This window comes from Oreochromis niloticus, linkage group LG23 (genome assembly GCF_001858045.2).
Source record: "Oreochromis niloticus isolate F11D_XX linkage group LG23, O_niloticus_UMD_NMBU, whole genome shotgun sequence".
In the NCBI taxonomy this organism is placed as follows: Eukaryota; Metazoa; Chordata; class Actinopteri; order Cichliformes; family Cichlidae; genus Oreochromis; species Oreochromis niloticus.
In genome coordinates this window covers 35,217,682-35,233,371 of record NC_031986.2, presented here as the reverse complement: position 1 = coordinate 35,233,371, position 15,690 = coordinate 35,217,682, and the positions used below count along the sequence as shown (strand labels likewise).

Below are 15,690 nucleotides of genomic sequence, written 5' to 3'. Positions count from 1 at the left end.
GTTGGTTATTTTTTTCCCCTTCAGTCTAAAACACGCTGCTCCAAAGAAATAAAGGGACCGGAGAACAGCAGGGCCGACACCAACAACGGATTCTGACCTCATTTTGTTAGTGTCCTTGTTGCTGTTGGTAACAGGAGATGGTACCTGCAGCCTATTCAGGCTGCACAGGTAGTCCAGCTCCTCTGTGCCTTCCCAACAATAGACAGGGCAGGTCTGTCACGACAGGGTGACGCTCGCTGTGGTTCTCAGTCATCCGGCTCATTCTGGTCTAAGGAGCTCGGAAAGAAAAGCGGGTGTGGGTCACAGTCGGCCAAGGAAAGATGATAGGGTGGGGGCTAGGTCTCACAATGGGCTCACCTGAAACTTTGGCTGATTGTGACCCACACCCATTTTCACACCTTGGCTCGTGTGATTAGGTAGAGGATCAATAGGGGTTCCATGACCCTCCTGGGGACACTCCCATAGGGCTTAAAATCTGGGACTTTCCACCAGTTGCTCTTAGAACTGAAGAAGCTTCAGTTCTAAGCTTCAAGGAAACTTGAAACTGCTCATCTCCTGATATCTCCACCTATGAATGCTTCATCCTGGTGGAGCTGGATGGTTGCACAGGTACTGTAGGCTCCTCCTACCAGAGAAGACGAGATCACTAAGGAAAAGTGAAACTAGGGAAAAATGAGTCAGGAGGGATAAACGGGGTCTGTGGACCCACCTGCACCGGAGCAGGGTCAGTGCTTTATGCTTATTTCACTCAGATGATTCAAAGTTCCCATAGTTCTTTTTGAGCAGTGTGAAAACACACACACACACACACACACACACACACCTAGAGTGATGTACCCTTTTTTCCATATAAAATCCAACATTAAAGCCATAATTTGACACCTCACTACAAACAACGGCTTCATTTAAAACTGTATTTATTTATTTATTTTAAGAACAGGGAAATGAGGGGACAGGACAGAAGCAAGTACAAATACTGTGATAATACAAGACACAATATTGTAGTTAAATTCTGTATTCATACCAAAAGTAAAAAGTAACTTAAATCTAAGATATACACGTACTAGGTGTAATATAGGACTACATGCAGAGATTAATTTAAAGGTTTTTAGGTCTTGTATATATAAAAAAAAATAATACTATAGAGAGTCAGAATGATTTAACATTGAAAAGAGCATTTAAGACTGATGAAACAAAGACACGACCCTTTACGATGAGTAATCTGTGAGAAATGTTGAAACAGGATTATAATCTCTGTGAGAAAGAGAAACAGTTTCCTTTGGTGGCCTGCTGACAAACGTCACATCAAGATATCCAGGAAACTGCATGTAGTGTCATCAAAATGTGCAGAAATATGCACACGCGCATGTCCCCTTCACACGGGAAGGTGACGACGATGAGAAAACGCAGTAAAAGTCATTGTGACCATCGTAAGTCGTTAGGTTTTGGTTGCTGTGTAAGCTGGGATACTCCCCCTCCTCTCTTTTCCAAAGGCACTAAAACAAAGACTTGGCTCTGATAACAGTGAGACCCAGACAGCACATCTCTGCTCACACTCAGCCCCAAACCTCATGTGAGCGTCCAAGTGCAGAAGGGTCAAAGATGTAAACAGGTTAGACAGGAGTTGGTGTTTGGCAGCATGGAGTGATGGACCACAAAGAAGAAACTGCACAGTGTATTCAACATTCAGCATCTGAAATCAGACGCACTGAAGAGAAAGGTTTGCTAACAAAGGCTCTCCAAAATAATCCAAACGGACATCCGCTTACATGCAGGTTTCCCTCAGTGGTTCCCTTTTACTTCCACATTGTTCCCTCAGACTGTACAGGGTGTATTGGATTAGACTCCACCCACAGGTGTGCACCGAGGCCAAATCCAGAACAAGAAGCCAGCCTTGTCTACACAGTCTGCCTCCATCAGCCCTAAACATACTAACCAATCACGTGAATCAGAGCCCGTGAGCCGTCAGAAAGACGGGGCACGAGGACGTTTCTGAGCTAAGACGACATTGGCGGGACAGAGAGATGGACGCTGCCAGCAGCGTTTTCTCTGCGTGTAGCCGACGGGTGTCTAAAGTGAGCCGCAAGGCTGAAAAAAGGTTAACATGTTTAACAAACAGGCCAGAAACGTTATAAAGTATGGCTGTTTTACAGAATCATTAAACAAACAGGCACGCCGAGCGATATGTTTCTATTGCATTTTATAAAGTCTCCTGCATCGTCTCCTCAGCTGAACACACCGCTCTGCTCTTCCACACGTCGGACACGCGCAACCTTCGGGTCTGTGTGACGCCGGAGATGTCCGTCACACACATCAATCTCATTTGAGGACAAAGGTGCAGTTACAACATCCTCTCACACGTTACCAGCTGAACTTTACTAAGATACCATAGTCAGCTGAGCGGACACCGATCAAAGACTAGAACGGAGTAACCGTGAGTGTGGCTGCACAGCCTGACAGAGATAAAACAAACAGGTCGTTACGCAACAGGGGAAACCTGAAAATGTTCAAAATCTGAGAAGAATTTGGCTCAAGTTTATCATTAAAATATCAAAGCAGTATTTTTTTTTTTTTTTTTTTTAAGAATACAGCTAGTCGTGTGTGGTTCCATCTCAGTTTAGTAATTCTCAGTCATGCCAGCAGGTGGCATCACGAGGCACAAACCAGTCCACAGCTGAAGTGAAAACCACCAGTTTTCACTTTGAAATGAGGAAAATGTTCAGCCAAGTTATGACCCCCACCCCACTTAATCTGGTGACCAACCTGAGTTTTAAACAGACTGCAAATACAAGAAAACGATATGAAGGAGTCACCCCGACCGCTCCAATTACTCTCATTCATTTTTTCTACATTATTAATTTGTTGTTAAAACTCCTTACAAATTGTTTCATCAGTTAGTCCTCGATACGCTTCTTGCTGTTGGACAACAGATCTCCATGTGAAACGCTGATATTCTGGTCGGGTAGTTCTTCGGGACTCCAGGTGACCAAAAAGTGCTCTGTGATGATGACATTGGAGCCGAAGGTGAAAAATGAAACCTCTGCGGACCATCCCTCCACTTCGCTTCGCTCTCTTCTCATTCTACCTCCTCTCCCCTCCTCCTTTACATCAGTCTCCTCCTAGCTCCCTCTCTTTGCATTAGTGTGGCAACGGCACGAGGACCTCGACATAGTTGAGGGGGAAAAATCCCGACTGGCCGTTCAGCGTGCCCTCGTACCAGTTCTCGTCGATCTGATTGGTCAGGGTGATGATGTCGCCCTCGCGGAAGCCCAGCTCTCCGTCGTTCTCGGGCTCAAAGTCATACAGCGCCTTGCAGCTCGGCTGTTCCGGGGCTGAAAATGACCAGCAAACAGAGCAGAGATGAGGAAGACAGCAGGATATTTGAAAAGGTTAAAGGTCACAGAGTGTAAGTTCCAGGAAAAGCAACTCACATCAAACATCAGTATAACATTAGTAAACAGTGCTCACGAGACCTTCTGAACAGACTAAAGCATAAAGAACTTCCTCTGACAGCAGCTTTCCAAGACCAGATCCTCCCTCTCGCTCTCTGTGACCTCACTGAGATCAGCAGCAGCGAGGAGGCTCCATGCACAGACAAACTGGGCTTTTTCTCTGCCAAACAATTTTCTCATTGTATCTGGCTCAACCCGCAGACTGCTGCGACGGCTAGAGATGGGAAAAGATTTGGTCAGCTGTTCTCTGGTCTTCATCTGTTTACAAGAGCAGCAACACAACACAAACTCTAAATGGAAAAGGACCAACTGCTTCTTATATTTACAACCCAAAACACAGGTGCTGATATCTAGAGAATCAGATCAGATGAAACCTCCTTCACCGTCACACTTTTTTCTTTTTGTGATTCAAGCATGAAATTCTTTCACAACTATGTGAGCTCACGTGTTTACAGTAAAGCGTTCACACACGGACACACACAGATGAGAAATGATGCTCGCTGCACTGTGCAAAATAATGATGAATGAAAAACAAAACAAAACAGGAACAGAATTAGATTAAATGAAGACAAGTGTCAAAAAAGTTGCAAAATAAATATCTAACACTGAACACGCTGCTGAGATTCTAAAACTGTGCCAAACACGGCTGATTTAGTACCGATTCCCAAATGAAAACATTCCTTCATTCAATCAGATGTGTTGTCCTGTAATGTTAACTGGTTTAGTTACATGGGGTCAGACATTTTTATTTATTAAAAAGGTCACACATAAACAGTCAAAGCCACACCCACAGGCCTTTTCAGAGCCACAACAAACTCTGTCAGTTATTTGTGTTTTATGCTTCCACGACATGCAAATCAAGACATGGAAACAGGACGCTTCGCTGTGCACAAATTAAATATCACATACAACGAACAAGGGCCAACATAACTAAAATAAAAGTTTTACAAACCAGTTATGATGTAGTTTTTCCATGCAGAGACCAAAGTGTCTGTATCTGGGTTACATGTCTGAAGGTTTACGTGTACTCATGCTTCTGCGTTCACCTCTAAAACCTAACTGAAAGGTCATTAAAATACGGATCAAACAAAAAAAACATTTGCAGATTCAGGAAGTCAGTCATTTCAAACAAAACCACATACCCGCTGCTGTGTTATGCATAAACCATAAACCACTATCTGTTCAACCAATGAAAAGCAGCTTTTGGTCCACTTCCTACATTTCACCCCAGAAGTAAGTGCAAACGCACACACACCAGTTTAAAACAACTGAGAAACAGCACCACACACATAACCGGTGACTCACACAATCCTTGTTTCCAAGGATTGTGGCCTGGTCAAGTGAAAAGTCGCCTCTGATGATGTCACAAGGAAGAGGAACAAGGTCGGTTGGAGAAAGGCCGGAAAGATGACAAACACACACACACACACACACACACGCACACACCCCATGCTGTCATGATCACCAACTCAGTGACATTTCATGCCATCATTTTTAAAAAGCCTCGCTCACACAGCAGACAAACGGAGATGCTCACTGGACTCAGTGGCGCTTGTTAGGTGAGCAATCCTGTTGGCAATGCCAAGAACTTTCAGTTGACTTTGTGTCAGATTTGTAAGGACTGAAGTTTATTTGGGCACACTGCTTCGGTTTAGCCCATCTGCTGTGTCGGCACAAACAGATGGAGGGTTAGCTGTTAAAATTCTGGCGGGGCGGCTCATCTTTGGTGCCTTAATGCAGCTTTGCAACTGGAAGCATGAACACAAAACAATAAAGAGACAGTACTGCTTTTTCTTTTGCCAAGATGCCATCTTTTGTTACTCCGTTCACTGTAACATGGCAACTTGTTCACACTGAACCTTTTTTTAAGTCCTCTTAAAAGGTTTCTTACCCGAGATGCGTGACGGGGGAGGAGCCATGGGGGTCGAGTAGCCTCCATTTGAATGGTTGTTGTCTCCAAAGTCAAACACGGGTTTGGGTTTGGGTGTGTATTCACGTCTTGTTCGAGACTGAGCTTCATTCATCCTGTTCAAAAACATGAACAAATGCATCTTCCACAGCACGTTGAAAGACATACGCAGACACCAACACAGTCAGCTGTGCTAAATCATCGGGTTTCATTACTGCACCTGTCTCCGAGTTTGCCTGAAAGCTCCTCCAACACCTGTACGGCCTGTCTGTGGTACTGCAGCTGGGACTCCACCAGAGACGACAGCTGGCTCACCTGCTCGATCTACACACACACACACACACACAGATTTCGTCTTTGAGTTTCACCTCTTTTGTTTATTATGAACTGATTTTTACTGTGAAACAATTCAACTTTTCACCAACTGCTAGTTTCCAACGTCCCAAATTAAAACGAGCACAGACGCAGGCCACAGATCGGAGGACACCAGAGAAATAACAGGAAATATGAAACTGACAGACTTCATCCCAATTAGCCTACTCATCCCTGTCGACCAGCCTTCATTACTAAATTGAATTCTTCAACTGAAGTGATTTATTATTAGTTTGATTATTATGAATAAGAAGTACTGAACCATAAAGAGATCAAAAGTTGTGACTGCTGAGCTGCAGGCGTTAGCAGGCTGTCTTCAGTGTTGTGCTGAATGGCTGTGCTTTATCAATTTGTACAGGTCCAGCTAATGTAACGTGTGTTTGTTCTGTGGGTGGGTTGTATTTGACCAGGCCAGACAGAGCACTACAGTTTTGTATGATACAGTAATATCAGCATCAGATCTAAAGAACCACCAGGCTGAAAATGTCCGCAGCTATGTTTTTGAAATATGTCTATATTAGAGATAGAAAAAAGTGGATTCAGGATCAGGATTCAGGATTGGGCTTAAGCTCACGTGCCAAACACGCTTAATAAATCCTTACATCGGTCTCCAGCAGGTTGTACATGCTCATCTCAGCCACTTCCTTTGACTCGTGAAACTTCTCCAGAGCCTGTCGAACCTCTTCGTCCGGGATCTTTCCCTGACGCTTTTTCTTGTAGTCGTAGTCCAGGCGGCGACCTTCCAGCTTCTTCAGATAGTGCTGCAGAAAATTTACTGTTTAGTTATGAAACTGGCCCCACTGACTTTTGTCATTAAAAAAATGCTAACGTTAGCAGTCAGGAGTTTCAGATGGACGCTTTAGGTCTTTCACTGAATATTTTACAGAAACAGCAATCGTGCTGCTTCTTCAAACTTGAAGAAGATATTTAATAAAAGACATTAAAGCTTAACCAGTATAATTATACATTACAGTTTATTTCCAGTGTATACCTGGATCTCTCTCAGGTCCTTGTCACAAAGCCCTTGCAGTGGATCAATAAAGTTCTGTTTGACATCAATGTCTAGAGAGTCTTTGACTTCGGCCAGCCTCTTCATGGCCTCTCCTACATCCACCAGAGCACCACCTTAACCACACACATTGAAAGCAGAGATGTGATTTTAGAGCCGAACTGCAGAGACGTGCTGGATCCAAGCACACAAATCAAAGTGTTTCAGCACACTCTGGGTAAGCTTTGGGTCCGCTTAAATTTATCACACCCAAAACTACCACAACCACACACATCAAAACCACTACTGACTCACAGAAGTGCTATTCTGACATGAAAATATGACACTAAACCAGAATACAGACACGCATCCTACCAAAGTTAGTGTCCTCTCCAAGCTCCCGCCCATACTTGGCCATGCACTCTCCCAGCAGCCCTTCAGCCTGAGGATAGCCCGGGTTGTTCACCTGACCGCGAATCTTGGACATGGTGTTCAGCATGGACAGTTTGGCTCGCGATGCTGTGAAAATAAAGGAAATGGAGGTGAAACTAACCAGAGTTTAAATAATCTAAGCAGCTGCAGGGAAACTGGTCTTCTCCTCACCTGGGTTAGGCTGAAGGTACTCTGATGTTTTGGAGATCACCTCTACCACTGCTTTACTGGTCACATCCACTTTCTGCAGAAACACACACTCGTCATACATTTGCATCAGAGCCCCAGGTCAGAGCACTTAAAGAGCACAGAGAGAAAGAGGAGGTATGCTAATTTGTTCCTGTTTAAACAGACTTTGGTCACAGTAACAAGATAAATATTATAAGTTTGCATAAATCCAATATACAGCCAATGAATCCCGACTGGAAAGCCTGGATCAGACACCGAGCTGCCCAGGGCCGATCCAAACTGCTCAGCTGTGTGTAGTCCATCCAGCACGCATCCATCGGTTCACTGTGACACCTAACGTAGCACGCAGGAAGCTAACAGTAAAGCCAAACTACTGTGGAGGTACGGTACCGTGGAAACGTATTTGGCCCTTCCTTTATTACCTTGGTTTTTCCACGTTTGTCACACTTACATGTTTCAGATCAAACAAATTTTAATATTAGCCAAAGATAACCCAAGCAAATATGAAATGCAGAATTCATGGTTCCCTCAGTTACAGCGAGTCGTCCTGGAGCAGCAGAGCAGCCCAGACCATCACACTACCACCACTGTGTCCACCTGCTGCTGGGATGTTCTCTTTATGAAACGCTGTTAGACTGATGCAGATGTAACAGGACTCAAACCTTCCAGAAAGTTCAGCTTCTGTCTCATCAGTCAGAAGATTTTCCCAGGAGTCTCTGGGGTCATCCAGATGTTTGTTGGCAGAAGTGGTGTTCTTCTTGGACTCTCCCATGAAGGCCATTTTTGCCCAGTCTCTTTCTTATGGTTGAGGCATGACCTCTGACCTTAACAAAGCCAGACGAGGCCTGCAGGTCATCAGATATTGTTCTGGTTCTTCTGTGACCTCCTGGGTGAATTTTGGTGGGCTGGTCACTCCTGTGAAGGTTCAGCACTGTTCCCAGTTTCTCCATGTGCAGATAATGGATCTCACTGTGGTTCACTGGAGTCCCAGAGCCTCAGAAATGTCTCCGTAAACTGATCCAGACTGATGGATGTCAGTGACTTTGTTTCTCGGCTGTTTCTTTAGATCTTTTAGCCTGCGTCACTTTGTCAGACAGCTTCTATTTAAGTGATTCAGCAGGTCTGACAGTGATCATGCCTGGGTATGGCAGTGAAATTAAATTTAGCTTTCTGAAATGTGGTTAACAAAGTTAATTTATGATTTTTATTCCCACGTGGTTTAGATGTTTTTTTTCCCCTCAACCATTTAAAAACATTACTAGACCAGCAACAGGCCCATTTATAAGCACTTTTTAGATAACTCAGTTAGTTTGTGCTACAGACAACATTCAAACAATTTCAGAAAAATTTGAATTATTTTGTAATTTTACAGCCAAAATTACAGAATAAGTCCAGGCAGCCTGTGTGAGAAAGGCAAATAATCATTTAAAAACTGCATTTTGTTTTTATTCAAGTTATTTTTGTCTAATATTAAAATTTGTTTGGTGATCTGAAACATGTCAGTGGGATAAATATGCAAAAAAAAAAAAAAAAAAAAAAAAAAAAAAAAAATTCACTCCAGCTACAGCAACAACTTTTACTGTGTGTTCATGTCACGCGAGTTTAAAACACTCACAGGTAAGCTGTGTTTAAAGGCCATGCATAAAAGGATGACTCCCAGGCTCTTCCTCACAGTTACACCTTATTAATTTAGCACTGGTATGAGACAGGTTTGTCAGACACTGCAAGTAAAGGTATCTCAGAACTGGAAAAAGTTTGATCGGTGTATTATATTGTACTGAGATGCATCTACACATGCTGCTCTATGTGCTTTCCACTGGATTTATTCATGATGAAAGTTTTGCCCTGAAACATTTCAGATAACGGTTAAAAAGAATTCCCAAAGAGACGTCCTTCACTTGTTTTGTCTGCACAACAGTTCGAAACCCAAGGACATCACAAAAGCTTCCAGCATTGACATTTCTTTGCCATTTGTGCCTAAAGAGGGTCCAAATGGCATTTTTCAGTGCTGGTTCTCAATCAGGATCAGTTTATAAAAATTTACTTTTTCATTTTTCTGAGACATGTGCAACATATAGCAGATGAACTGTATGATAGGATCACATAACGCTTTCCATGGCATGTAAATACAAGTCAAACAAAAATAACACAATAATGCTGCCTGTGTACTCGGTGAAACCACACAGGCCTTCAGCTTCAGCATGTTTCTCTGTTAGACTACACAAGGATGGCTCTCTTACCCGTTCCAAGTCTCTGAAGTCATCATCTAGTTTGGTTCCTTCTGCACCTCCAACTTTCTCACTCACCATCTAGAGGGAGGAAGGGAGGGAGGAAGGGAGGGAGAGGATTGAGAAAACAAGAGCGCAAATTCATTAATGTTGCTCATAAGGTTTTGATTTGAGCAGATAAACAAGCTGAAGCACATCTTTAATTTACCACTGCCTGCTCTGTGATCATACACCCAGGAAGATGGTGACTGTTAGCATTGCGTGCTATATGCCCGGTCCCAACCTTAACCTCGGGTGACTCAGAACAACAGAGAAGCTCGCAGTAATACCACAGAAATCTCACAAATGCATGAAAAATGCAATGTTATGCTATTTCAAAGTAGATCTTGTTGATGTCAACAGCATATAACTATCTTAGTGAGCTCACTTGGATTTTTGCCTGTGGTCTCTGCTCATGCTAAGAAATGAAGGAACTACGTTACTGTACAAGTGCTGCTGTAGATTCTGTTTTCTAATAATCTACATTTCTAAGGAGGCTGAATTCAATAAAAGTGCTAATTCTGTCTCTTTAATGAGTCTGCGCTGGAGCAACTTCAAGATAATCACCCACGGGATACATGATACCATATTCAAGCTTTTCAAAGCAGAACAGGGAGCAAAACGAGGCCTAATATCACCAGGAAGCCCTGTTGTGCACAGACGAACGCCAGCCACAATGACTAATTTGTGCTCTGTTTGTGGTTCTGCTATGATTCCAGTTCACAGCAATGAAACTGTGAGAGCAATAAAACCTGGATGTGAAGAATCTGCTTTGCTCTTGTGTGCTGAAGTTCTGAGGAAAGTTGCAACGAGCTCTCTGTTAATCGTTAATTATTTCACCATGCAGTAATAACAGAGGGAGACATTTATACCGTCTGCACAGTTAATGAAACACAGGAAACGTAACAAGCAAAGAATACGTGATTTTAGCTACACATGTATGACCTGGATCTCATTTTCAGGCCCCCCCAACTCAGAGCACCCTTTTAGGGAGTGGCTTAAGCACATAAGGTCAGCAGCATAATTAAGGTAATGAGTTAATGAGTCAGGAGGCCTTCATAGCCGGCATCTGTGCAGTCTCCTGACGTTTGAGAAATATCTTTTAAAGCTTTTTGATGAGGTACAGTAGATGATAACGCTAAAGACCCATATGCACACAGTGGATCCAGTTTATGCTATGTATCCATGTATATTATTAAAACAGCCCTCACTCCATGGGCTGATCAGTCAACCTTTTCCCACGGTGATCTACTCGGAGACATACAGTGTTTCTGACCTTAAGCCTCTTTGGCACATGAACTCTGGTCGGGACACTGTCCACGGTGACCCTCTCACATGTAGTACTCAGTGGGAGATAGTCTGCCTCAGCTGGAAACACACTGGCTGGTTTTAGCGGGGAAAGATGAAAAAGACTCGTTAGCTGGAAATCCTGCACACAGCAACCTGCTCTTTCCTAAGCTGGCCTCTGACTCTGTACCAGGGAGGCAGCAGGTTTGAGATTAATGACCAGTGTGACTGAAATGAACATCTGTGTTTTCACATGCAGCTTTAGGATGCAACCATCAGCAGCTGTTTGAAGTCATTTCCTACATGACTTATAACTGCTGTTTTTGACAAAGTTTGCCTTTCATCTGTTTCATTGAGGTTATCAGTTTTCAACACAAACAGAAAAACCACTACAACACGTCCACATCTCAGCTGTAGCTCTAACAGCAGTCTGGTATCCTCAGGCTATACTTTTCTATGCAGAGATCACATGACCAGGGACTCTGAGGTCACAAGTATAGATACAGCCTCAACTCAGGACCTACACAGCACTGCACAGCCCTCCTTTATGCTGGGTACTTCTGTCTGATTTACACACTTTGGTAAAGAATTAAATCCATGATGGGGAATTTTTATTACATAGACAAATCTTATTCCTTTGCAGCTCTGTTGGCGACATTGATTGGCCACTAAATAACACCTCAGCTCTTCTCCTGACCTAAGCGTCAAGCTTTACTGTGAGTGTAACATCATTATTTACATGCACACAAACATAAAGAGACGAAGCTAAAAAGCATCCACAGAAAAACCCTATCACAGCTCAGTTTTGGTATAAACAGCTCACAGTGCTACACAGAGGGATCAGCCTGTGACACGTATCGTGTTCTTCACAATGACTCGGTGTTAGTTAAATACCCGCACATTATCTCAAGGTTCAAGCTCTTATTTGGCTTCAGATTACATCAAGATGGCAAATCCCAAAAGTCTGGTTTATAGTTAAAGAGACAGTTCGTGAGAAAAACCTGATGATTCTCAGGAAGTTGGAACTCAGACAGTTAAAAGCCAGAGATCGGCTGATGTCTTATGTCATTTTTACTCTCCAGCTCCCTCCAGGTTATACCTGGTTAATCATTTCACACCTTATGCATACAACAGCCTGCTGGCTCTGCTGGTGGGTAACACGGATATAATACTCGTGGTAACAGGTTTGGTCAGGAGCCCTTACGTTCTCTAACAGAAGCTAGCTGGAAGATGCACGGCACTCTTCCTTCCTTAAATTAGCTTCCTGTGAATTTCAGATTTTAAAACTTTCTCACAATCAGCTGCATATGGGCTAACTGCAAGCAGAAAGAATCCAGGTTCAAGTTCAGGAGACAAATCTCTTGAGGCCAGCGTCAGGAAGGGCATCCGGCGTAAAACTTCCAAATCAAATACAAGCAGATCTACTCACTGTGAAAGAGGGAGCCGCTTTCTTATGTATCAGCTGTATATGATGCTCTACATGGCCAGGTTACCGATCTTACTGAGGCCTTATTTAAGCAGTGACCGGCTTCAATCATCCAACAAACGTCTTCTGACTTCTGACTCAGAAGCTGCTTATGTGAGACAGTAGCAGCCAGACTCTGCAGCAGCTGCCCTGAAGCCATCAGGCCATCTGAGCCAGCTTTATGTGGCTGCAGAGCACATGATCGTTTGAGGCCATCTTCCTGAAGTTTCACGTACTCATGGATCTTTGTCTCATCCTGGATAATCGTTCTGACACTCTGTCCTCAGCCTCCTTCCTTTCGCTTAGCGTACAGTTTCAGGGTGAAACCCTTCATGCATGATAAGACGCTTGATGTCAGTGGCTTCTCTCCTCCTTTGGCCCTGGTCAGGATTCGAACCCCCGGGTACTGCCGACTAAAGCAGCAAACTAAGCCGATGATGAATCAGAGTACTTTAGTACTTTCACACTGGTGTCAAACTTGTACAAAAATCTGAAGCTGCTAAAAGTAGTCTTACTCAGCGATTCCCAACTTAATGCTCAACTCTTATCGATCAATAATATGATCTCATAATATCATCATCACAAGTCACGTTTATCCGAATCACATTTACGTAATTTTGTACAAAACAAGTCAAATGTGGGAAAAATCCCACCCGATCATCCAAGAACACTGATTTCTTTTTATTTGTAAGCATTAAAGTACGACTGTACTTGAAATTTATTTTCGCACAGAATGAAATGATGGCTAAGAGATGAGCCTGCTATCAAAGTGAAGGTATAAGGGAGGCCTTCTCATACACTATGACTTGTCCCGAGTAGCCACCAGCTGTCCCACATGCCGTTATGACCCTTAAAAATGCACATTTTCAAGTTTTCTCCAGTGAATACACAGGATCCAAATGTTTGTTTCTGTTACTTCACGTCAAAGACATTCGCTGTTAAAACTATAGTATATCTAATGATAATAATTCTCAGAGGGACTAGCTGTAAAAGTGAGTCTTTTCTGTGCCTTTCAGCTGTAAGAACATCATGCACACGCAGGCAAGAAATAAAGGATGCTGTCTATTTATTTAAACACCAATGCCAGCATCCGTTCACCGGCACACTTTACCAAAAATTAACTTTGAGTGATAAAAAGCAGCTCTGGGATTATACGGCAGATGAAATATCGCTCCTATAAATGGGTTTAATCCCAGATGAAGTCTGCATCAAAATGTAATCTCTTTTCACCAGTAACCTAATCCTTTTCTGAATACAGCGTCTTAATACCCAGTATCATGAGCTAAAAAGAATAACGTTGGCTGATGTTTCTAAGCCTGCGCTGTGCTGTCCAACAAAATGTTTTTACAGAAACATTTTTAAGATGATAGATAATAATAAGCACTGCATATCAAGGCTTTCTCCTATGACTACTCACTCATCAATACCGCCTAACTGCACACTAGAATCAGCCAAGTTTTGTGTTATTAAACTAAAAAAATAAACGATGCAAAAGGTGTCTGATATTTGCCTCTTGTCAACCATTAAATCACCTGAAGGCTGATGTATTCAGAGTTACTCTCACATGAAAGTACTTTGCTTTCTAAGTATTCATTCAGTACTAAAAACTCGTCCCACCCAGAATTTGTACAGAACATCCCAGGCTTGAAGATTTTATCTCTTAAAATGAGTACAAGTGAAAGACAGACATTAAAAGATCAAAACAAGCAGATGAGAGGCGCGAGGCACAGATATCATTTCCACAGCCAACTTCCTGCATGCCTCCAGTGTAGAAAATCTGAGCTATGTGACTGTTATTGACTCTCATGGAGTTTTGGCAACAGGAGCAGCTGCAATGCAGTCAAATAAAGGGAAAGCACACTCTTTCCACATCATTTCTGGGGTCACTTGCTAATGCACCACTCCACTTAATCTCGTCTCCTGATGATTTTCAGCAGAGTAAGAGCTGCTAACCTCGACACGAAGCTTCTAAATCATCTTATTTTCCCCGTTAAACGCAAACCAACAGGGATCTGAGTCTGTTCCTGACAGGAAGCTGGGGCAGAACCCAAATGTCTTTCCTGCTTAGATCAGCAGGGTAGGAAGAAAAGCGCCTCCAAAAAAACCCTCTCAAACCGTCCCCTCCCATCACTGAGAGCTGGCCTAAATTAAAAACATTCACACCGAGGCTCAGACGCCAGAATCATGACTTTTACATTTCCAGTGCGAGCAGTGGCATTTTTATCGCAGTGGTATGTAGTGGTGTTTTTTTTTTTTTTTTTTTTTTTTACTTCCCTCAGCTGCCCTAAATACCGATCCGAGCCCAGCCTAAAATCACAGCTGGAAAACAGACAGCTGTGCTGAAAGCAGACATTCTGCAGGTTACACCGATGGAAATGAAGTGGTTTCAGTGCATTTTGCAAACTCGGACTGAGTTCCAACACTTTTGTTTTAAGTGAGAGCTCTGACTCACCCGGAGAGTCCCTGCGGCAAGCACAGCTAATGTTTACCACAGGATACCGAGTCAGAAGCTACAGAGGACAGACTCCCTGAGACTCTCTGATACCTGCGGACCATGCAAGCGGTCTTACAATTAACCCCACATCGGCTAAAGTTAATTAGTTAGTTAAGATGGTTTAATAAAAGTAGACAGACACAAACTAAGTGTTAAACCCACAGAAAGAGTTCACGCTGACACGGAGAGTCTGCTGCTGTCACCACAAACTAACACAACAAACTCTTACAAACATTAGCTCACCGCACACCGTTAGCACATGCTAACGAGGCTAGCCGCTAACGGCAAAAAAGTTTCGCAAACCTGGCTGGCTTTGTAAAACTGCTTCTTCAAGCCCGCTACAGACATCTTGAAGCCCGTCTTGTCTTCAGCTTCCAACCGAGGTGAAAAAGGTTGCGGTATACGTGAAGTTGGCGATATAGTTTGTCAGAAAATGGGCCAATGCGAAGAGCGTGTCGGGAAAATCATAGGACCGCACAGCCGTCACTCCAAGTCGGGACACGCCAACTGACCACGTCCACGTCGAGACTCTTCGCGCTGTCACGGCAGATAACGGGGCCCACAGACAGCGGGATCAGCACTCTCCGAGCTGAGAAAACCCACAAACGTTACGACTCAGTACTGCCAGCCCGCCTTCCACAGAACGCCAAAGCCGCACTGCCCTTTTTCAAAGAAATAATCAGTTTCCGAGAGTGCGGATGTTTTGTTGGTGAACACTGCCTCCTGCTGGATGGAGCAGGAAAACGCAGGCTGCCAGTGCTCTGGTCAGGTGTAATCTGATCACATACACACAATTTTAAGTAAATTCTATATATTTATGTCTAAAAACTGCAAT

General features: G+C 43.4%; 1 protein-coding gene across 2 annotated transcripts; it reads right to left on the bottom strand.

Annotated features, from left to right (window-relative positions):
- Positions 1 to 900: 900 nt before the first annotated feature.
- sh3gl1b (SH3-domain GRB2-like 1b) lies at positions 901 to 15,543 on the bottom strand. 2 transcript variants are annotated; one of them, XM_013275109.3, is made up of 10 exons: positions 15,159 to 15,543; positions 10,886 to 10,992; positions 9,583 to 9,651; positions 7,325 to 7,397; positions 7,097 to 7,240; positions 6,725 to 6,858; positions 6,336 to 6,494; positions 5,582 to 5,685; positions 5,344 to 5,477; positions 3,042 to 3,332 (listed from the first exon to the last, which is right to left on the bottom strand). In XM_013275109.3, exons 3-10 carry the CDS (start codon positions 9,649 to 9,651, stop codon positions 3,139 to 3,141), a joined length of 1,011 nt encoding a protein of 336 aa, XP_013130563.1. In that variant the 5' UTR covers positions 10,886 to 10,992; positions 15,159 to 15,543; the 3' UTR covers positions 3,042 to 3,138. The 2 variants fall into 2 exon arrangements, with proteins under 2 accessions (XP_003451341.1, XP_013130563.1); XM_003451293.5 differs by lacking the exon at positions 10,886 to 10,992 and having other exon boundaries at positions 901 to 3,332; positions 15,159 to 15,203.
- Positions 15,544 to 15,690: the final 147 nt, after the last annotated feature.